Raw genomic sequence first — 22,937 nt, forward strand, 5'->3', positions numbered from 1 at the left:
CACTGATTGGCTGTTGACTAGAGACTTTTAGTGCTATGGTCATCATGAGTTCTTTCAGCAACCAATGCAATCATCCGGCGAGTACGATGAAAATAGTCACGTAAATATCATTTTGATTAATTACCAGGAACTGACGTCACGAACATCCGTCACTTCTTGAACGATGCATCCGCCATTTTATTAATTAGAAATGGCAAATAATTTTTAATGAATGTTACAAATAGATTGTCAGGTTGTAAATCTGATTCTTACAATTTTTGTCGCTTGCAAAATTGAAACATTATTTCTTTACATAAATCATCGGAAATAAAAATGGTTTTTTAAAAGAAAAGATGTCTTCTATGTGGTAGGTATTTATTATTCTAATATAAAAAAAGTAGATATAATAAAAATAAATGTTAGACTTATAGCCTTGTCAAAAGCTTGATAATCATACCGATAAGGAAGGAGAGAGAGTACCAGGATTTACGCCGACAAAGTTCCAACGGTATTTAAACCAAGGGGTGCTCAGCGGGTTCCACTCAGCTTCCAGAGTGCAATGACCGGCAGCCACAAGAGGTTAGATCTATCAAATTATACATCTCTACGTACAATATTCTGTACACCCAAAGTTATCTAATTTTTTTCAAATATTGATATCATAAGATTATCAACAAATACAAATTTTTCTTTAAATTATCAATTTTTTAAATAATAATCATAAACTCAAAAATTTAAAATATATAATTTTCTCTATAATCTTTGTATTTAATATATATTTTAGCAAGAAATTGATTAGTAATAATAAACACTATAATAAGTTTAATTGTTTTGTTACCAATATGAATGCCAATAAATAGCGAAATGTACATTTCTTTCACAATATTGCCATATTACATAGGTCTTAGCAATTGCCCTTTGGTTAATTAACTAAATTTGACTGCAGATTTTACGTTGACAAAGGAAATGCACAATAGTTTCCGAAAATTTCTCAAGCTGAGCCTAGCCGTGCGCAGAAACCGCATGCAGAGAAGAGAGATGTGCAACCAGTAGCGAAGGTGGTGGCGATGATGATGCCAGTGGTGGAGGGACCCCGGGACTCCGCGTTCGATCGTGACCCGAGAGCGAGCGAGCAAACGTAAAAGTGAGACCGAGGGATTAACTGACGCGGGGGAGGAGGAAGAACCTCGGTGCAGCGTGCAGGAGCGAGGCGGCGAGAGGAACAGCGAGGACCAAGAAGTAGTAGGTGGACGATGAAGAGAAGGAGAAAAAGAAGAAGGAGGAGGTGGTGGTAGCGATGCTGGTGGTGGTAGGAGAACAGCCTCCGCCAGTCCATCCACGTGTTCAGTGTAGTAGCGCGTTATGACCCGGATGTTAGATTGTAACCGCAGTTTCGCGAGAACCTGCCGACCCGGATGTCCTCCCGCTCCGCTGTCCACCGGTGATCGACCGCTGATGTCTTCCTGGCCACCGAAATATGTTCAATCGGTAAGTTACTGCCGCGGTACCAGCATCCTCGTCGTCGTCGCGGGAGCTGTCACTTCGGCGAGGACCACCCGCTCCGAATATAGAATGTGTCGTGTAAAAAAATTAGAGTTTCTTTGCAATATCTTTCGATTAAACTAATATGACATTAACGATTTGAAAACTTACTTAAATAGAAAACCGATTGCTGTCCCTTTCGCGGCGATTCGGGGGTAAGTTCACCCTCGCGATTGTCTGGATACATAGCGGGTGTCTTGGAGGATTCAGAGCGCCTCTCGCCGAAGTATGTATGTTGATGTGTAATATTGAAGTGGACAGTGATTGCTATATTCGCGGCTTTTTCGCGTTTACGGAGATCAGATCTGCGAAAACGCGTCATACGGCGTGACACGCACCACGTGTCGCATACGCGTGCGGCACAGCAGTACACAACAGTAACGTCAGCGTGTGTTTGAAGGATAGATGCGAGCAAGTCGACGAAAGGCGCCAGCAAACTTCGAAGGGACTTGATAAACGCCGAAATCGCGAATTTACGTGACTTATTGCCGTTACCGCCCTCGACACGCCAGAGGCTTTCCCAGCTACAGCTTATGGCCTTGGTCTGTGTGTTCCTGCGAAAAGCCAACTACTTTCAGCAAGGTATGTGAACGGAGAATTTGCATGCGCTTAAATATTAAAGAGATTCTTCTGTTCTTTTCAAGCAGCAAGCAAATTTCCTTTTAGACCTGCAAGTGAAAAATCAGTTAAAGATCCAGCTTGAAATATTGCAAATAAAATATGATTTTTTTGATCGAGAATTTGTAAAGTTCTAAGCTGCAATTGACATTAATTAGTAGCCAATTGTTGAATATTATATATAATTTCCTTAAATCGTGTATGCATACAAAGTGAAAGTAAAATAAATGATTAACAATGATATTTTCATTGTCGAGAGTTTTCAAAATTCTAAGCTGCAAATGGCTGAAATATTAGTAGCCAATTATTGAAAGTTACATACAATTTTCTTAAACTGTCTGCAAGCAAAGTAAAATTAAAATAAATTATTAATGATAATTATGTAAGAATGTAGTAAACACTGACAGTAGCCTAACATATTCTTGTTTGCCAACATTTATAAATACAGACAATTTCGCATGAGCAATTAGCATTAGTCTAACAGCTCAATATTCTTATGTAATAAATAATTATGGATTTTTGCAATTCATTGCATCTGATTTACATTATATTATTAATATTAGAATAGACGTAGCTATCAGCATGGAATTAACAAAATAGCTTCTTAAATACTGGTTGATACAAATTTGATAATGACGATTATCATTGCTATTATTATTATCGAGAGTTATTGCGTTACTCGAAAATCTGACATTGTTCGATCACATTTGCGTTTGAGGAAACTGTCTCACGGGTGATATGATACACGCGTAAGTTATGTTCCACCGTGTTACAGCTTGTTGTCCATAAAATAAGGCACGGCAATAGGCGATAAAGCGAGCCCATCGCTATCGCGATTACTATATCTTTACTGTAATTCATATCCATCGGTCGAGACTTCAATGCCGGCAAGCGCCCGTGCCATGCAATTCCCCGCGTTCGTACTCTGATATTTCAGAGAGCACATTGCTGCTCGACGTGCTCTTTACTCATAACGTAATGATCGGGACACGTTGTAGAGACTGTAGTCAAGCATAATTGGCATTCCAATAGCCGAATTATTATGCATATTGCGGTAATTATTAATAAATATCTACAGCATTTAAAAGCACTCTTAAATCTCTTCATAAAATACAACTCGACGAACCAAGTAAAATGTAGTAAATTTTATGATCATTATTAGTAACAATATCTATCCAGCTTGTTACTTCGATAAGAGTAGCAGATCGATGAAAAATCAATACAATTATACAGTACAAAGTAAAATCTGTGTTAAATAATTTCGATAAATGCGATGCATAAAAGAAAGCGTAGTTGAAGTTGTTAAATATTATTGCGAAAGATAATTTTCAAGATAATTTCCGCGAAAAAGAGAGCTTGATGAGAAATGATTAATCATCGATCAAAAGCTGAAGAGTTGATCTAAAGGTAGAAATAATTAGAGCGTTGTGAATTATTGATGCTTTATGATTATTATTTTATTCCTTCAATTTGCATTCTCGATCGTTACTGACGGAAGTTTTGGTTTTGCAGCAATGAGTAAGAGAGAAATATGTTAGCAGTTACAAAATGTAGCCGTTTGATTCTGAACTCGATCTGCCTGTGAAGAATATTTGATCGGAGGATTCCTCGTGTCACCCTTGTGCCATCTCAATTGAACGCTGAAATTTGAAAAACTGCCCGCGACTTCTTTCCGCGTTTCCGCGGCAATCATCGAGATCCCTCCTCGCTTCGTAATCGGCTGGAGCTGAACCGCTCGAGCAATCCGCGCAAAGGAGAATTTCTATTCGCGGGAGTCTATCGGGTAACCCGGCTGAAAAGCTTCGTCTCGTAGACGTGGGGAGAGACGGCGGGGAACGCGGCATCCCGGTGGGTACCGACAGCGAGAGGGACTTGCGAGAGAGCAGGAGAGCCGCGGAGAGGAGAGGAGAGGAGAGACGGGGGCGAGGCGAGCGCAAAGCAAAGCGAAGCGAAGCGATGCAAGAAGGCAAGATCGGCCGGCGCGCGTTCAAACTCAGCGGAGTCTAAGCGCGAGTTCCGGGTGATCCGCTGACCTGTCGGCCTTTGCAACAACACTCTCACGCTCCTGTAACCCACACTCCTCCTCCCCGCATCGCGTCCCCACGCTCACTCCGTCTCGCTCCTGCTCGCCGTCGTGGTCCTTCTCTGCGCGCCGCGCTGCGCCTCTCTCAGCCTCCCTTCTTCTCTCGCGTTCTTCTCCGTTCTCCTCTCCCTTCGCCCCTCAACCCCCCCGATTCCCCTATCCATCCCCCTTTCTCTAGCTGTCTCTCCTTCTCTCTCTCGCGCTCATTGTCTCGCGGTATATCGGATACTATGGTCCCGTGTAGCGGCCGTTAGTAAACGCTGCCGTACACCGCATTAGCATACGCATTTTTCTTTACCCTTTCCCCTCCCCCATCGTGTCCGCGGCGCATACCTTTTTCCCCTTTACTTTTTCGGGGAACCCTCCGAGCGAGGAGGGTGGCGAGCGCGCTGGCGATCGCGCGAAAAAGCACGAGACCGAAACGGATGTCTCTCTTTCTCTTCTCTTGGTCCGTTGGAAGAAGAGCGCGTGCCCTGGCACTATCGCACGCGATTAAGACTCCAGGCACAATGCAGCGAAGAATAGCGTGCGCAAAATCAATCATAAAATTGCGCTTTATTGGAAATATTCAATTGAATTAGCATTGTTCTGCGTCAACATTTTCATATCAGATCGGATAATATTTTCCGTTATTCATTTTGTTCTCAGAGGACTTGCTTCTATGTTTTCTCAGATTTGCGCATAATTCGCGCATATTTCCAGAATGTCGATTAGGCAAACAGTTGAAAATAGCTATTTTACAGCCGCGATAGAGCGGCGAGCTTATCGAATGTGTTTGCACGTTTTCGCGCTACGCGAAATAAAAAAGAAATAACGATTCCGATCTATCGCAACCTCGCCGGCAATAAACTCACACCGATACGTATTGATAGCGATTTATTTTTCCTTTCTGTATCATACAATATACTGCATTGTTTTTTTAACAAATACGACCAACAATGGTATGTGCAATGTTAATTTAGTTTTTCTTTTTCAGAGAAATCGTTATTTAAAATATTATTTTGATCCTTTTACTTTTGTTTTCGTTTCAGCGCTGAAGAATTGTCCGTCCGACTCGAATATTCCAACACCCAATATAGGGTTTTCGAAAGTAATTACTTTTCTTTATTTACGTTTATTCGTACACAATTATTTTCAATTATTATTATGCAATGTTTTACTTACTTATTATTTACCGCAAACTCTTGGGATACAGCTTAGACGTTTTTTCCAGGCGATGTCCGGCTTTATCATGATGATGACGCAGCAGGGAAAATTGTTGTACATATCAGAAAATGCGGCGGACTATCTCGGGCATTCCATGGTAATATAATTCCGTTGATAATGTAACGCGAATAATAGCATTGAAAATTTGCATTGAAAAGACGAATGTTTTTCGGAACAAATCGTGATAAGGTAAAGGATTTTCAGGAAGATCTACTTATTCATGGGGACAGCGTGTACGACGTGATCGACAAGCAGGATCACATGGTGGTGCAAAATCAGTTATCCAGAAACAGTCCAATTCCTAGTGACAGGAGGCTGTTTTTGTGTCGAATCAACGTGTCGAGAAATTCTCGCAGGCAGCTACGATTCGGCGATCAGAAGGTGATTAAAGTCAACCGTCGTTTATTTTAAGATTACTTTTTTTTTCTTTCGCGCGCGCGCGCGAAATTACCGCGTTATTCGCCTCTGTCCGCAGGTAGTCCTTGTGGAGGGCCACTTTCTGCCGTTCGTTCCTGTGTGCAACCGCAATGAGTTCGTTTTTCTGGCCTCTTGCACACCGGTGGTTCTGCCGGAGACTCGAGAAAGCATAGTTCAAGGCGCGACAAATATTTTCACCACGATCCACTCAATGGACATGAAGTACCTGCATATTGATAAAACGTAATTCGACGTCAGTTAATGAAGATTAGACGGTCCGTGAAGTTGCATTTTACCAGGGAAATTCTATTTCCTTTTCGCAGCGCCGAAAGCCATCTCGAGTATTCTCGCGGCGAGCTGGTCAACGTGTCGTGGTACAATCTGCTCCACTGGGACTCCATAAGAACTGCTTATTGCAAGCATCAGACCGGTAAGTATATACTATAAAAGTATGGTATGAAAAATTCTTTCCGTAAATAAAGAACCTTTCGTTGCATCTAATCTTCGTGTAACTTTTGCGAGCAGTTGTAATGATGCTTAAAAAATGTTTTTTCGTTAGTATTTTTATCTATTTTTTCTCAATTTTCGCCACTTTATTTTTGGTTCTAGTTATTCAGTCCGATCAGGAGCGATCGACTACCGCTCTGTTGAAACTGCAAAGCCGCTCAGGGAGGTGGTTCTGGGTCCATTGCGTGCTGCAGGTCAAGGACACCTCTGATGAGTGTCAGCATCCTATTATCGTTTGCACGAACCAAGTGCTCACGTACGTTCACGATTGTTTGATTATCGTTCTTAATTTAATATTTGTTTAATAAATAGATATTACACATTTAACGTTTATTAAATTCAAATTTAATATCTGTTAATTAATATAAAATTTAATATCTGTAAATTGAAATAAAATTTAATATCCATTAACTAAAATTAGATGCAGCGCCTGTATAATTAATTAGTAACATAATTTTAATCATATTGTTTCAAATGCACATTATATATAATAATTACAGTGATAAGGAAGCGGAAGTGATGCGCTCCAGCTCGTGGCTGTATCAGTACTCCTCTCAAACGAAATTCACGTACGGACTCTGCCCGCAAAGCCGCGGCGTTGTATATCCTTCCGCAGGATCCGCTACTAATCAGTCCCAGGAATACGTTCAGACATATTCCAACGACACCGACGCGCAGCATTCGCCGTCTTTGCGTCCGGATCGGTCCGAAACGGAAACGCACGGCGCCTCGAAGACCACGCAGTCGATGGATTACCCGGGCAGACGTCTTCTACGAGACGACGCGGAGCCAGTGGATATGTCGATAAGCGGCGCGGACCAGCACGAAGGCAGGGCCGTGCAGGTCACCGGTCATCAGCAGCAGCAACAACACACCCTGGACGAGCAAATCAGGTACAATCACAAACAATATCATAAAAGCTCGCTGCATCTAGCCGGTTATCGGGCCAAGTTCGTGCAGTGCCATGCTGGCGCGCAGTACACCAGCGGATGCACGGACGCTGTACTGTCGGCCAAGTACTACCTTACCGACCTCGATCGTGACTACTGCTGCGGCCCAGAGCGGAGCCCCGGGCTACTTCTTCACAAGCGGCTGCCGACGAAGGCGTTGATCGCGCCGCCGCCCTCCGTCGCCACCGGCGTAGGCGAGCAACCACTGCTGCCGGATGCCGCGCCTCTCGAGAGCTGGGGCGCCAGCCCGGCGTGGTCGGACGCGCTACAAAGGGTGCCGGACGTGGTCCATCAGGAGCTGAGCCCGTACATCACCACGCCGACCACGCCGGTCAACACGCCCGACTCGGATACGCTCGGCCATCCGGAGGCGCCCATTTTCAACTTCGACTGGGCCGGCACCGAGCAGCACGTGCCGAACCTGAAAATTACCTTCCATCGCGGCGTCTCGACCTCCACCGCCGGCCACTCCGTTGTCGCGCAACCCAGGAAGCAGCACCAAGACACGGTGCAACCTATTACGCTACAGTTACCACGTAGAAAGGGACAGTCCGCGGAAAGCGATAGCAAGGATTTCGCCAAGTGAAACTTACGGTAAAAGCCACGTGCGAAACGCATGTGGAGGGGGGGGGGGGCGGTCGCTAATAAATTTAAATATTTATGTAAGGATCTAGAAAATGTTAGAAAGAATAGGATATGTAAAGAGTTGCCCGAGAGGGTCCGAGGTCGATCGAGAGGATCAAAAGAGGTATTTGGACAATGTTAGGCCCCGGCGCATAATAAAAAAAATATTAGGAATAGGAATAAATATTTACAATTTTTTTATAAATTTAAAGTAAACCGATTTTACGAACTAAACATTGACTTTTCTGCAGACGAAACAGCAACGGTTTTAAATGTTACGGTTGTAAATATATATAAGTTTTATATTAAGTATTCCACACATTCCCAATATTAAATATTTATTCTTATTCCCAACATTTTTTTTCTATTATGTGCAGGGCCTTAAACTTGCAACATGCCTTTTGTCACAGACAACGGAGTATATTCTTCCAAATTCTATCGGTATCGCGTTACACAATTTTCTACACGCTCGTTCGTTTTTTTTTTTTTTTTGTTCTTTTTCTTTAGCTTCTCCACCTCTCTTCTTTGGCGTCTTATATATTACTCTCGAATATCGTAAATTTCTCATTAATATAAAACACGTATATAAACATAGACTGATTACATCGGTGTTTACAATAATCTACGATTAAAAAAAGTCGTACATCGTTTCGTTTATCTTCGGTATACGCTTTTTATGCGAAAACATTCGTTTTTGAGATAAATAGCACGCATCGTACGCGTATATTCCAAGTGTATATATATTTATATATATATATTATATATAACTATGTATGAGTGTGCAGTGTCGTAAGAGGGTACCCAGGTACATGCGCTATATATGTTTGAGATTTCCTTTGAAAAATACCTAAATCTTACGTTTAACACACGATGAAATATTCGCTTTGTACATTTTTAATGCATTCGACGAAGGAAATGTATTCTTTTTCCTCTTTTTTTTTCTCTCTCTTCTTTCTTCTTGCGCAACGTGTGTGTTGTGTGTTACATTACGTCTCGACGTGATACTACGGAAATAGGTAAATAAAGAGAGGCAGTTAATCGTTATATAGCATAGTAGCGGCTTTTTCGTCTTGTCGCGTTTTAGCATTGTTAAACAATTCCGCGCTATCGACATCTCGATTGGAAGCCAACGCAGAGGTCGACCGCGCGTAAATATGTAATTTAATCCGCGACTAACACGCTCTTCTCCACACGTGCCTTACGTTTATGGATCTTTTATAATAAATATGAAAATAAACGTTGTGTGCGCGCAGAGTGTATCTCCATTGCAGAGTCGAACTTTGAAGATATGTTCTGGTGCTGGAATAAATAAATAAAGAGTTTATACATATAGGTATAGGCGGGGAAATGCTTCTTTGCTTCGGACATGAAAGGATAAAACTCCTCTTTTCGCAAGTAGAATCTTAAGATAGGACGCGTAGTTCTAGAATATATCCCCAAAGTTACGCCGTAACTGACACACTGTCACCTTACACTCTCCTTTCTAAGAAATGTAAACTCTTATATAACAAAATAGTCACACTCACTCCGTGCTTCATGCAACAATATAAATTCTTGCCATACTGATTGCCATATGAATAGTCTTACTTTACCGTTTTACTTTCCAACGAATGTAATGAATTTTATTTGTACCGAAAGCAAAGCGAATTCTACGATCAATCCCCTCTGTGCGTCCGTTTTTTTTTTTTTTTTTTTTTAAATAAGATTTTCAACAGTTTGACACATCGCTCCTCGAAAAAAAAAACAATCGAATGCTCTTAATATTTTCGCAAGTGTGTAGATCCATAAATTCCCGATTTCATGCCAGTTGCGTGAAAATATCGAAGTCTTAAAAACGTTAGTTGCGTCAAGCGTTGTCGCAATAATTCCCTTCGAGTTTTACCCGTTTCGGTGCTTTCGCTCTCGGAATCGCGAATTCGACAAATGCGCTATGTAAGCCTAACGGAATCTTTCGCGAGACGTTTGCGCATCTCGGCGTCGCTTTCGCGCTATGAAAAAATACAACGAAACCGCCGAGTGTCGTCGTATTCTTACGTCTCGTAGCACTCATACGCACCGTCGCGCCTTGCGTTCGACGCGACTCGCTAAAATTTACGCCACACAAGATTGAATCGCGCGAGATCGACTATGAAGGTAAAAAAATATCACCGAGCCCTACGCGCTATTCCTTTTCCGTCGTGTATGTTGGCGGCGTGACCGCGCTCAAAAAGTGCCGAAAGACGCGAGAAATTAGACTGAATTGTACGTTTTTTTTTTTTCTTTCCTTATGCGTGAGATTGCTTTTCACTAAAGACTTACATTAACAAACAATAATTTTATTTATAATATCTATTCTTATTTATAATAATAAATTATTTATAATATCTTAATTATTATCAGAAGCCTTTTTTTTTTTAAATTCTTTAACACACACAAGTTCTTCCACAAGGGAGGGAAAATATTTTGAAGTCTGTTATCATTGAAAAACATTATGATACATCGACAATTATGATTCTTCGCAATATCGCTGGAAAACGGATACCGCGATCTAATCAGTGTAATTGCTCGCGTAACGGCCGCCAAATCCCCCGGTCAGCGCAAATCCCCGTATCAAAAGTACCCCGAATAATGGATCGAAATCATATACGTCCGTCTAATTGTACTCGTTAATTACGCTGCCGATACGTAACGATCGTCGTGTCCACCCGACGATGTACCCAGGTTCATTCGTGATCAACGTTTACCGCCGCCGAGTTTCCCTCGTCGATTTACATGTACAGGGTGTGCGGAAAAAGAAAAGGTCGCACCGGTCTCCCGTCTCCGCGAATTTCGCCGTGCACGATTTCACGAGGAGCGAGCGAGTGATTTTCGACGATACACATCCCGCAGATGTATCCCCACGAGTACTCGTCGCGACACTGCACCGTGTATATGTGTATGTTGATCGCGCGAGAGTGCGTGTTTCAGTGTGCGTGGGTATTTTGTACAAGGTACAAGCGCACGCGTGCCGACGCGTGCATAGGAACGTCGCCGCCACGCTCGGGCAGCGATTTATGTTTCTTCGCTTTGTGTGTACCAATTAGTGAATTGTACAATAATTACGCGAAAGTAGAGACGATAGAATATTTTCACACTCTTCTCGGGATGTCAAAATGTAGTTTTAAAAATAGAAAACGGCGGAGGGGTGTGGGGGGGGGGTTGTAGATCAGTTTGAACTGTGCGATTAATTCCAACTAACACTTACGGGAACATGTACGGTCTATAAAAAATAAATTGTACAAGAGTAACGAAGTAGAGAGATCTACATGAACAATCGTATCCCTTTCTACCGTACGGCGGTGGGAGACTTAATTCGGTGAAGTTAATGAAAGAGAAAATGAAAGAGTTCGCAGTCTTGAGGTCACTATAGGCATGTCGGCGCGCGTACGATTGACTTTGATTACTTTTACGAGACCTCGATCGCTAAAAGTCGTGTATCGCTCGACACAGTGCTTTTATTTTATCTGTTTTATTTTATTTCTCATTTTCTTTTTATATTAACTATATATATTTCTTCAATATCGTTTTCTCAAATAGCCTCGAAAGTGCGCTACGACGTTCCTCTCCCCTGTGACGCACCTCCTTCGCCTCTCTCCTTCTCTGTCGCCGTATAATCTTGGTATAATCTTTTAAAGCTTCGTTTGGCACATATAATTAGAATGTTATTTTAGTTTCACGGAAGAATTCGATTTAGCGTTAATCCTTCTCTCTTTCTCTCTCTCTCTCTTTCTCTTTCTCTCTCTCTCTCTCTCTCTCTCTCTCTCTCTTTCTCTCTCGCTTTTCCTAATCGCTAATTATCCTCCCGCACTCCGCTTGGCCACATCATCGAATCCCTCCCTTCCTCCCTCCTCAAACTCCCCACCCAGCATTATTACATTTAAACACATTCATTTACAGTTTTACACTTCGCTACGTCGTAAAATTTACATCGAGTGTTTACATCGCCCGTCGCGCGAAACCCGCGCGACGCACAGAGATTATCGTTAATCTTTTCAAAATCTTTTTTTTTTCTTTTTTTTTCTCTTTTTTTTTTTCTTTACTTAAGTAGGTTCTTGTGCGGCATAGCTTTTTTTTCTTCGTCTATTATCCCCCGCTGCACCTCGCCGCCGCCGTCGTCGCTTCCTTCCCGTCTCTCTATCTCGGGGAGGGAAGCGCTTCTGGTTTGCAGCGCGCGGCGCTCTCGACGCGACGGCGATCACAGCGGGGAAACGCGTAATACAATTCCGAAGGCGCGCGAATCGCAGTTTGCGCGACTCGGAGAGATATTAATGAACGTTATATTCATGGCAGTATCCACGTCGCGTTACCTCTCGCGAAACTCGGAGACCGGAGCTGCGCGCGTCTTGACTAGTGGCGTCTCGACGGCCGGCCCGCGCCTTTCTCGTCCGCGACGCGAACGGACCCGTGTTCCTTCACGCTCCGGTTGTCGCGCGATTTTCCGATTTTCCGTCAGTCATGGTAACCGATATAGCTCCTAGACGATATCTGTCATTGGATATTCACGACGCGATGTCAATTATGCCCATATTACATATCCAAAACGGAGAGAATCCCGATAATAATGTCTCACTCGAGCTGAGAACCTTCGGGTTTTCGAAGAGGTCCGCGACCCAAAAAAGGTGAAGAACCACTGTCGCATTAAAAATTCACGCGCCTCGATATAGACAATCGATATCGGTCCCGCCAGTGTGAAATTGCCTGGAAATGTTACGGACAACAAACAAACTGTTTCTCTACACTTACACATAGCAAGGGATTCGTTCGCGCCGCTGAGTGTCGTATCGTTAACCCCCCGACAAGGATACATTAGTCACTTTTTTTCTACGTTTTAACGGACACCAATATAATTACAAAGTAATAGAATTGTATTAGAGAGAGAGCGTTAAACTCCGACGTCGACGAATAACCAAATTACCAACTAATTACCAACGATTAATTAAGCTTTATTGAAAAACGCGCCTGATCGCTCGGCGCAGAAACGACGCGGTCGTCAAGGGGTTAATCTCTCATCTTGGTAATTCGAAAACCACTCAAGAGAGACGCACCCGGTGTCCTTTTTTTTTCTTTTTTTTTTTCTTTTGCGTAGCAAAGGCACGAGCGGCCGATCGGATATTTGTTGCTGTCGTCGCGCGCGGTCCAGCGATCAGGACCGGAAAGGACGCGCGGCCCGAATAATCGGATGCTCATACGATGAACGATATATCGATAGGAACAGGGCGGTTCGGCGCTCGCGTTCGCCGAACCCGTTCGCGGCAGTCGCCGGTCTCCTCGCTTCCGTTTCTTCGTGCGCTCCGAGAAACGCGTGAAAAGGAGGAAAAATGAACGACGACATAGCAATAATAACGATAATAGTAATAAAAGTAATAAGAATGCAGCGTTGCTTCGGTGTATACGTGTGTGAGTGTACGTGTCTGTGCGCGCGTGTGGCGCGAGCGCGGTCGTTGACTCCCAATTCTGCGAGAGCCGCGGATATCGGGAGTGCAATCGAGATGGGGCAGGGCCGATGCGAAAAGATCGTGGGCACGCATCGCCGGTTACTGATATCATCCCCGGTCGACCGCGCCGCCGCGGTTCCTGCTGTGCCACTTACACTTGAGAATCCTCACGTAGGTTCTGCGGAAGGTCGCGTTGCACAGCGCGTAGCACATCGGATTCACAGTACTGTTGATGTAGCAAAGGTAATAAAAAAAGTCCCACAGCTCCTGCGGTATGTACCACGAGCAGGCGGTGATGGACTTGAGGAGCACCAGGATGTTGTACGGGGTCCACGTGATGATGAACGCCAGCAGGATCGCCGAGAGCGTCTTCGCGGCCTTCCGGTCGGCCTTCTTCTCCTGTATCTTCTTCTTCTTCTTGTTCGGCTGCTTGTTCAGTATACCCTTGCCCGCCGTCAGCGTCTTCGGTATGTTCTTCGCGTTCAACGGTATCCGGATGTCCGGCATTTGCGACGGCCGTCTTATCACCGCGGACGGGCTCGGCCCGCCGCTGCTGCCGGGGCCGACGCCGAGACGATAGACCTTGCCGGCGCTACTGCCGCCGATGCTGCTGCCGCCGCCGCCGCCGCCGCCGCCGCCGCCGCCGCCGCCGCCTATGCTGCTACTGCCGCCGTCGTCCTCGCTGTCTTCTATCATGCTGTGGAGCTGCATCGACACGGGCTCGTCGTGGATCATCTTTATGCTCGCCCCCTCGCTGTACTTGCCGCCGTTGCTCGGCAATTTGATCAGAATCGTATAAACCTGCAAGCGGAGGAGAGACACCCGTAGTGTCGATCTTCGAGCGATCTTCATCGATCAATTTAATCAAAGATAGTGATGATAATTTTCATTCAAGCTTAATATTAATTGTTCGTTTGCTTGTTGAAATATATTTCTTTGGGTTAATTTTGAAAATGTTAAGGAGCGTCTGACGTACGGAATCGCTGGAGATAGTCTTGTGATCGACCGATCGCATCGGTCTTTTGTACTCGTGCTGCGCCGCGGCTTTGTCCAAGGCGAGTCCCGTGGCCTGTATCGCGCTGAGGGAGGGACACCGCGATACCGTGCTGGGAAGTGGCGTCTCGGCCGACAACGGTGTGAGTGTCTCCTCGTAGCCCGTAACTCCGGTGCGGCTGCTCTCTGGCCCCGCGATCTCCTCGTCGTCGTCCTCGTCGTCGCGTCCGCTATGCCACCACGCGATGCACCACATCTTCAGCCAGGTCCAGGAGAACGGCCTGTGCTGCTCGCGGCGGAAAAAACGGGAAAGATGAGATTAGTCGAATAGTCGCGATCAATTTAACTTCGCACATGATACGTAATTTTTTTTAATTCTTTAAAATCACAACAAAAATTCAAGACAAGATTTGCACAAATGCATTCATAAATTATAATATAAATACAAAATAATTATAAAAATGTGAAAAAAAAATTTACAAATTCTACGCTTAGAAATGGAAAGCGAGGAGAGAAGAGTTGAAAGTTGCAATTTTTGCTTTTATACAGAAAAACAAGCAACGGAAACGCTCGCCAAGTGCAATCTCATTCCGGTTACGTTTGCTACTTACGCTTTTGTATTGCGGATAGTGCTTATCAATGTAGGAAACTGCGATGTGCGTGGCGTGCGAGACGTCGTCGCCGGTGCTCGACTCGCTTCGCTGTCTTCTACAATCTTCCATATCTAAAGCCTCGTCGCTACACGGAAAATGTGACAATCAGCATTTCGCATAACACTGGCTCTTTCGACCTCGCAATATTCGCAAAGTATTAATTGCTCGCGATGTCGAAAGCATTTCGTTATGTAGATTCGCGAAAAGAAATACTTCGCCTCTTATTATTAAAATCAAGATTAAACGAAGCATCAAAATAACGAGATCTGCATAGAACAAATATTCTTATAAGAATAATTAATATCGAGTAAGAAACATCAAAGTAACGAATAGTAAACGGGGCCATTTGCTTTCATGAGAAAATATAGGTGTAATTAAAATAATATTGAAAAAAATGGAAAACGTCGGTTTCTTAATCACTTCAACCATTTTACTGGTGCATTTCTACCGTACATCACATTAAAAGGGGGTGTCGACTTTCCAAATGGAGCAACAGTGTTACCATCTCTCTCTTGTGCAGGGGTTTCGATTGCAGGTTTTTTTTTGGTGACGTGCTAACAGCAACGTTCGGAGGGAGAAACAATCGAAAGCGTTAGTTACCACCTCGAGTTGCTGCGCTTGCTCGCGTCTTGCTTGCCGGCCTGTAAATTCGGTAGATCCTTCTGCCGTTTCTTCGTCTCCTTCCAGATACGCCAGTACAAGATTATCATTATCATGACAGGAACATAGAACGCGGCGATGGCCGTGCCGAAGGTGATGTAGTGGTTCGTCTCGATGAACTGGATGTAGCACGCGGTCTTCGGCACGGTCCTTTGGCCCTCGATGTACGGCCACGCGTAGATCCAGGGCGGCCAAAGAAGCAGCGATATACCCCAGGCGGATGCTGCAAGCGAGAAAACGATTCGCGCCGCTCCCAATATTTTTCACCGCCTTCAATTCTCAATCTAATAGACGTTTAATTCCTCATAATGATAAAGTGGCCTATTTTAGCAATAATTTCAATATTTTAGTTACACGAAAAGCATAATAAAATATAGAATGTTGAAATGCGATATAAAATGAAGAAGAGAGTGGATTGAGTGTTTGAGTTTCAACAATCGTCCACCGGCTTCTGGATGATCTTACGTTTAATTTTTATCTTATTATCACACTTCCTATTTTTATTCGATTCGTTTTGAAGGCGTGCGAGACTCACCGATCATAATGGCAGCTTTGACAGTGGTCCTTCTGGCCCGGTAGGTGAGCGGCCGCGTGACGGAGAAGTATCTGTCGAAGCTGATGATGAGCAGATTGAGAACCGACGCGTTGCTCGCGAGATAGTCGAGGGCGAGCCACGTGTCGCACACGTGGGGCCCGAGCGGCCAGTAGCCGAGTACCGTGTACAGCGTGAACAGAGGCATGGAGATTAGGCCGATCGCGAAGTCGGCCACCGCCAGGCTGAAGAGGAAGTAGTTGGAGATCGTCTGCAGCTGCTTATCGATCTTGAATGATATCATGACCATTATGTTGCCGGCGACCGTCATGAAACTGAGGAGGATGGCGATCACCACTATCAACACACGTTCCCATATGGCGTACTGATGGGGCTCACCGCCGCAGTCGAGACCGTTGGTGCTGTTAGAGCTGTCATTGCCGAGTTGATCCAGCATCAAAGTAACGTTCATGTCTGACGGGCTATTTCTCACCCTCTCCCTGTCTCTCTCTCTCTCTCTCTCTTTCTCTGTCTTTTTCTTTCTCTTCTTTCTCTTCCGCTTCGTTTTCGGAGAAAGTCGTCTTCCGCCGTCTTCTTCTTATCTATCCGCGATCCGGCGTTGCGCGCCCGGCACGGCTATCGGATTGCGCGCGCGGGCGATCGCGCGTCCTCTGATTCTCTCGCGAACGAACGATCCCGCGAGCAGTCGACTCGAATATCCGATCTTCGGGGGGCACCGTCAACCCTCGCAGAGCCCGCCTCGCCCCTCGCCGCCACCCTCTCTCGCGTACTCGCTTTACCATGCGCGCGGTGGTACGCCGATGGAGCGGAGCGTTCGCCCACGCGCTCGCACGCGCGCGCGCCCGCACGCACGTACGCGCGAACGCGCGAACGCCACGCTTCTGGTCTCGCTTGCCGGCGGACACCGGGACTCGGTGCGTACCTCGCCGCTACCGTCGCGAATGCTTCCCTTTTCCGTCGCCGCTTCGTCTTCCTCGTCTTCTTCTTCGTCCTCCTCCTCCTCCTCCTCCTCTTCGTCGTCCACCGCCTCCGTCGTCGTCGTGCTCTCGCTAGGTGGAAGGTAGTGTCAACTACATCCCACGCTTGCTCCTCTCGGTGGAGACATCGAGTCTGCCGACAGAAATGAGGCTGATGTACCGAAAACACATCTGTCTTTGTCAATTTACCTCGTCTTTTGTAAATATCGATCGATTTGTAAATGGCAATCGATTATAAATAAATTAAGTCACACATTTCCTGCTAACGCAAATCACTTTTAGCTACACGCGTAGGAGTCAATTTTGCCCGACAAACTGCACGATTAACAGATAAAATTATTTAATTGATAGCCAACATTCAACGTCGACAGGAACAAATATATAAATGTTTCTAAACTTTTGTGCGATAAAAAATAAAGAAGCATAACGTAAACCACTATTTTCGCTGATCAGGTGAAAGCTCCGCAAATTAATTTCTGGCGGCGCGTGCTCTCAAGATGCAGTCGTCTATTCGACACAAGTGTTCTCGCATCTTCCACGCGACTCGTCTTAATTCCCGGCGGTAAACGCGCACCGAGAGACACTCCAGTGGTGTAATAAAGAAAAAAACAGGAAAAGATAGAGGGAGAAAAGTTCTTCTTTCTACTTTGGCACACGGCACGGTGACTATGCCAGGCAAACCGCGAAGAGCGCAGTCAATGCCGCGGGGCTTTCCACTCCGTTTCCGTCGCTCGATCCGCGTAGGAGACGCGCTTTTCTCTTCCCCAATTGCTACTTTGTCTTTAACGAGCTACTTATTCGCCCCTCTAGCGAAACGCGCTGTACACGCGAAAAAAAGGAAGGAAGAGGAGCATTGAAAACGCCCTGTATCGAGCGTTCGCGATTTCGTCTCCTAACGCGAGCACAATGCACGCTCCTCCGCGAATCTCGCGTGTGTCAGCGGCGACACTTATCAGACTCGAGAGGGGGAGAGAAAGAGATAGAGCAGATTATCGATGATTAGACTGTTGACCCTTTTTCCTCAAACGCGCGACAACGACAGTCGCGAATTCGAATTCCATGGAAATTATTAATCGTCGAGATTAATCGTCGAGATCCGAGAAGGAGAGAGAAAGAGTTCCTCATACGCGAATAAAAAATTCAATTATACAAATTATAATTATAAATTAAGCATTATTGTATTTCCGCTAACAACATTCGTTTGTTCAGATATTTTTAGCGCGACCTGGATGTAACGTGAAAACACACGAGGCCTCCTCCGATGTAATGCGCCGGTTTTACATGGGCGAATAACGGGTTTGTAAAAGCAGCGAGCACTCAAAGGACGTCGACGTAAAGTTTCGGGCTCTTGTTATCGTCTAGAATCACAATTCGATCGCGTTCCAGGCACTCCGGGTCTCGTCTCGAAGAGCGCTCGCAGTGGAGCGAGTCGGCGTATAGCGCAGCGGCGGGGCGGCGCTCCAATTACGGACGTATTTCACTTGGCTCGCCGACTTGTCCCCGTAAACGCGCCTCGCCGCGCGGCCTTAATACGCGTTGGAAATTTTGCGAGTGTTACGAATTATCTCTCTCTCTATGCAGCGGTGCGTCCCGAAAGGGCCGTCGCGAAAGTCAGTTAATTTGCACAATTAACTGACATTTACAGCGCAGCCTGTAAAATCACGGAGCGCGCCTGAGAGACGATAAATAAAATGCATTTACGTGCTAATGAGTAATTAACAATCCCATCTGCGCGTTTCACAAATTAATAGATTCTTCGACTCCCATATTGGTCGCTAAAAAATAGAAGCATCCGGAAACTCGAATATTTTTTCATCAATTTCCGTTTTTCTTCGGCGAAAATGTCGTCGACGACTTTGTAAACGATCGGAAAGCAAGAGTCTGTCGTGTATTAAATGCCGAGAATGGAAATGAGTAGCCAAAGTTCGGTCGTGATTTAATTTCAAGTGGATTTTGCTGTAATCAAGTATTTTCGGCTTTAATGAAATATTCTCTCTGTGGATTTAAAGTTTCGCGTCTAAATTAAAAGCGGCTCAAAAATTCTTCAGACCCGCTCCATCGCCAAAGGGCGATTGTCTGCGAGGCTCTCTCTCTCTCTCTCTCTCCCTCTCTCTTGGGAATATCACGGGCGCTTTATCGCGAAAGGACATCGGTAAGGACACTTTGGAAATAACGTACTCGATAACTGCCATAACTGCGATAGATTCCTCATTGAATGCGGCCAGTTCGATATGCCGGTCGAGCTGCTGCTGCTGCTGCTGCTGCTGCTGCTGCTGCTGTTGTTGCTGTTGCTGCTGCGGCAAGGGCGTGGAAGGATGCATGTTGCGCCCAGGTGTGCAACGCGATTACCTCTCCGTTAAGTGCGCATGGCATGCTCGCCTCCTGTAATTATAGAAACACCAGCGATATTTAAACCCTTTTGCGAGAGTGTGCGACCGTGCTTTTGCGAATATTAGATACACGCTCGCTACGGCGAAGCCGCTAATGTTCACCTCATGAATTGAACATTTATATGAAAAGGACGGCTAAGCGCCGCGTTCAAGCTCCCTCGGGCTGTAATCGTTTCGGAATTATTTATGTAAAGAAAAGTAAGTGCTAATCTGTCCTGCCACCGCCGTCTGTGTTTTACGTTTCGCATATTACATAAATAACACAGCTCGCTCGAAAACTGAAACGCTTCTCCTTTCAATTTGAAGATTCATCAGGAGCTTCTCAGGTGACTGTGAAATTAGTTTCTCCTTTCGCGGGACGAGAAAACTGTCGAGAAATCAACGATATTACGACGAACGTATCTGGATCGATGACGTTCACGCCGCTCGACATTTACCGCGCGCGAGGACAAAGGCGCACGGGCTTCGCCGTTTGTTATTCGTTGGTATTAACGTTTCCGCGATTGTGTTTCACATCGCAGCGCGAGTAGGCGCGAACTTCAATATCGAGCTTCTCGTAACGCGTTTCGCGAAGGTCGAACGGCGCCGCGTCCGCCTTCGGGATGATCGGAAGCGTGTGACGGGACGTCGTTCGAAAATCGATACGCGAGCCTGTAATTTTTACCTTACGCCGTCTAACGAGGCTTTCAATTGTTCATCCCTCCACCGTAGCCTCATTTCACATCGGAGCGCGTGAAAAGTTCATCGAGTAGAATTTCTGAATAAAGGCGCCTTCGCGACATCGGATATCTCATCCCGGCGATCTTTATTTTATTGGCAGATCCTTTCGCGCCGCGCTCGCGCTATCGATATATAATGCAATAAACGCGCGCGCGGTAAAACGTAAAAGGAAGCGCCATTTTATCCTTAAGATTGTACGTGCGGCGAGGAAATTGCACGCAGCAAGGATTAGACTGTTAAAGCGCAACAGAGTGGTCCTGGCGCGACGGCATTTAAATCGTGGTGGATGCTTGCCAAGAAGTCGGCGGCGGTATTACGATGCCATCACTACTTTACGTACGACGAACCCCGGCTCTTTTTTTACGAGCAACTAGCCGTATCAGCCCAATCTTTCGCTATCGCAAAAGAAAAAAAGGATTACGCGTCGCCACGTAGCTGGAAAATACTTTGCGATCTTGAAAAATATGAAAAATGCCGCGCGGTCGTCAAGAGTTAAATATAAAATTATCAATTGATATCGAGTGAAAAGTGTATTTTCGCTCAATGTTAATCCGACCTTGCATACGTAATTAACCATGGGATCAGCGCGGGCGATTAATCGCGCGCGATTTCTTTCACCTAATAAAGGGCATTCTTGGATTTTGCCGGCGAATGTCGGTGTGAAAGCAGTTATGCGTTCGTGCGGAAAACTTCGGGGTGGCCGTCGAGCGCGCCGCTTCATTTCAGGTGGTGTATCACAATGGTGTAACTATGGTTACACCCGCCTCGCATCCGATCCGAGAGCCGGAGAATAGGCGCTATAACGCTCGCCAGATAGTGGCTGCTGGCTGACCCTATACGCCGTCATGTGACCTGCTCCATAAATAAATATAGATACGCATAGAAACGCGCGGTCTCGTTAATACAACGCGCCGCGCGCACGGTATAACGAACACTGGCCTTAATTAGTTTGTTAATACAGCCAGACGACTCAGACATCGCGCTGCATCAGTATGCATGATTCCGGAAAGCGCTAACGAAGCCGCCAAAGCCCGGCTTAAGACGTTACAGGTTGATCTTCAGGACGTCGCTTCTGCTTTGCGACGCCGCAAGACACGCGGTGCAAAACCACACCGACAAAAATAACTTTGCGATTCGCGGTAAAAAAAAACTTGTCGAGATTGAACAATCAATATCATCTCGCGATTTGAAAATGAAGCGAGACACCTGTCTTCTTGCCAAATTGATTGCTGAAATTAAATTCTGAAATTTCACTCAATTAAATACTGAATATTTTTCACCGTTAAGATTGCTACATGTTTCAACGAACACTGCAATGACAATTCGAAATGGAAACGTACCAAGCAGTTCTTTTCGCGTCGCGGAACTTTTAGCATTTATCGCGGTGCGGCGTTACAGAAAGTCCGTAATGCCGTTTGAAATAACGTCGTCAGTGACAGCTACGGGTTGCAGCGTGCAGATAACTGCGTGGCGCGCGCGTGTGCGCATTCATCGCGGACAATGCGAGCGATCTTTTAAAAGAGATCTACTTCGCGCTCTCTCTCCTATATAGACGCCGGTGGATGATGAGTATTAAAATCGCTTACGTCACACTGCTCGTGGTGTTCTCCGTTAAGTGGACAGGTAGGTATCGTGTGGCGCGCTCGCGCGCGCGATTATTCGCTGCCAGGATGCGTGTCTAATAATATACGTAATGCACAATGTTCGCCGTATCGCGCGATCGGACGTCGAAGTCCTTCGTTCCCTCGGCTCCCACGTGCTTTGCCGTGCGCAGAATATCGGAGCTGCCGCACTGAAATATAAATAAATAAATAAATTATAAATAAGCTGCTCGCGAAATTGATGAAAAAAGAAAAAAAAATTCCGCGAAACTGTGAGACTTTTACGAAGAGGGACATGTATAAAGCTGAATTTTTGCTTATTTTTATTGTGCAATGTTATTTTATGGAAATTTTCGCAACACTTGATTCAAAGAATGCTGCTGATTTTATTCGCAAGATATGAGTGCCAATCGAATGATGTTTTGATCGCGAGATAAATTCGTATACGGCTGTAAAACAACAACCGGACTATAAAACGTATAATAAAAGGATAAACGTAAAAATGTGATAAAATTACCGTAGAAAAACAGATTTAATATTTTTTCGTATCAACGAAACGCTCCGTTGAATGACTGCGATTACGCTCCGTAAAGATATTTATCCTGCGAAGGATCTGTAAATGCACCGGCTCACGGAAAATGTAAAAATAATGTTTCAGCGGCGTGTAATAATGTAAACACTTTTATCGGCTATCGATTTCGGTCGACCTGCGCCGCTTCTTTTATTACAAGAGTATATATCGGGATACGTGATCCGAGATAGATTGCGGCTAAGTCTAACTCGCGGCATTAACGAGAGCCGATCGCCGATCGGCGGAATCACGACGTCTTCGTCCGGAAGCCGATTTTCGATCGGCGGCGATTCGTGCCGGCGAACTGATAACGCATTTCACAGCTGCGTTAATATGTAAAACGTATTAACGGCTAAATGATAAAAAAAAATAGCAGAAGGTCGTGATCCACTTATATACATCTCTCTCTCTCTCTGCTTATTACGAGGCGCTACACAGCC

The 22,937-nt window shown here is 45.2% G+C and overlaps 2 protein-coding genes across 15 annotated transcripts in view; one reads left to right on the plus strand and one right to left on the minus strand.

Moving 5' to 3' along the window:
* On the plus strand, positions 1-9,644 carry dysf (dysfusion). 7 transcript variants are annotated; one of them, XM_012366712.2, is made up of 12 exons: positions 1-346; positions 403-558; positions 926-1,467; positions 1,641-1,747; positions 1,922-2,103; positions 5,254-5,312; positions 5,436-5,525; positions 5,633-5,809; positions 5,904-6,088; positions 6,169-6,275; positions 6,455-6,608; positions 6,853-9,644. In XM_012366712.2, the coding sequence occupies exons 3-12, from the start codon at positions 1,342-1,344 to the stop codon at positions 7,886-7,888; spliced, it is 2,223 nt and encodes a 740-aa protein (XP_012222135.1). In that variant the 5' UTR covers positions 1-346; positions 403-558; positions 926-1,341; the 3' UTR covers positions 7,889-9,644. The 7 variants fall into 7 exon arrangements, with proteins under 7 accessions (XP_012222135.1, XP_012222136.1, XP_012222137.1 ...); XM_012366713.2 differs by having other exon boundaries at positions 411-558; XM_012366714.2 differs by having other exon boundaries at positions 423-558.
* The window catches only part of mAChR-A (muscarinic Acetylcholine Receptor, A-type), a 21,062-nt gene continuing 6,450 nt past the window's right edge, over positions 8,326-22,937 (minus strand). For 4 of the 8 annotated variants that reach the window (XM_067355255.1, XM_067355348.1, XM_067355290.1 and 1 more), the window contains exons 2-8: positions 21,912-22,117; positions 19,394-19,597; positions 16,221-17,348; positions 15,626-15,908; positions 14,984-15,110; positions 14,356-14,658; positions 8,326-14,180 (exon numbers count right to left, since the gene is read on the minus strand). In XM_067355255.1, the coding sequence (XP_067211356.1) occupies positions 13,488-14,180; positions 14,356-14,658; positions 14,984-15,110; positions 15,626-15,908; positions 16,221-16,689 (1,875 nt within the window). In that variant the 5' untranslated portion in view covers positions 16,690-17,348; positions 19,394-19,597; positions 21,912-22,117 and the 3' untranslated portion in view covers positions 8,326-13,487. The remainder of the gene's footprint in view (positions 14,181-14,355; positions 14,659-14,983; positions 15,111-15,625; positions 15,909-16,220; positions 17,349-19,393; positions 19,598-21,911; positions 22,118-22,937) is intronic. The other 4 variants (XM_067355206.1, XM_067355461.1, XM_067355419.1 and 1 more) reach the window with 2 other exon arrangements.

Source organism: Linepithema humile, chromosome 1 (genome assembly GCF_040581485.1).
Source record: "Linepithema humile isolate Giens D197 chromosome 1, Lhum_UNIL_v1.0, whole genome shotgun sequence".
Taxonomy (NCBI): domain Eukaryota; kingdom Metazoa; phylum Arthropoda; class Insecta; order Hymenoptera; family Formicidae; genus Linepithema; species Linepithema humile.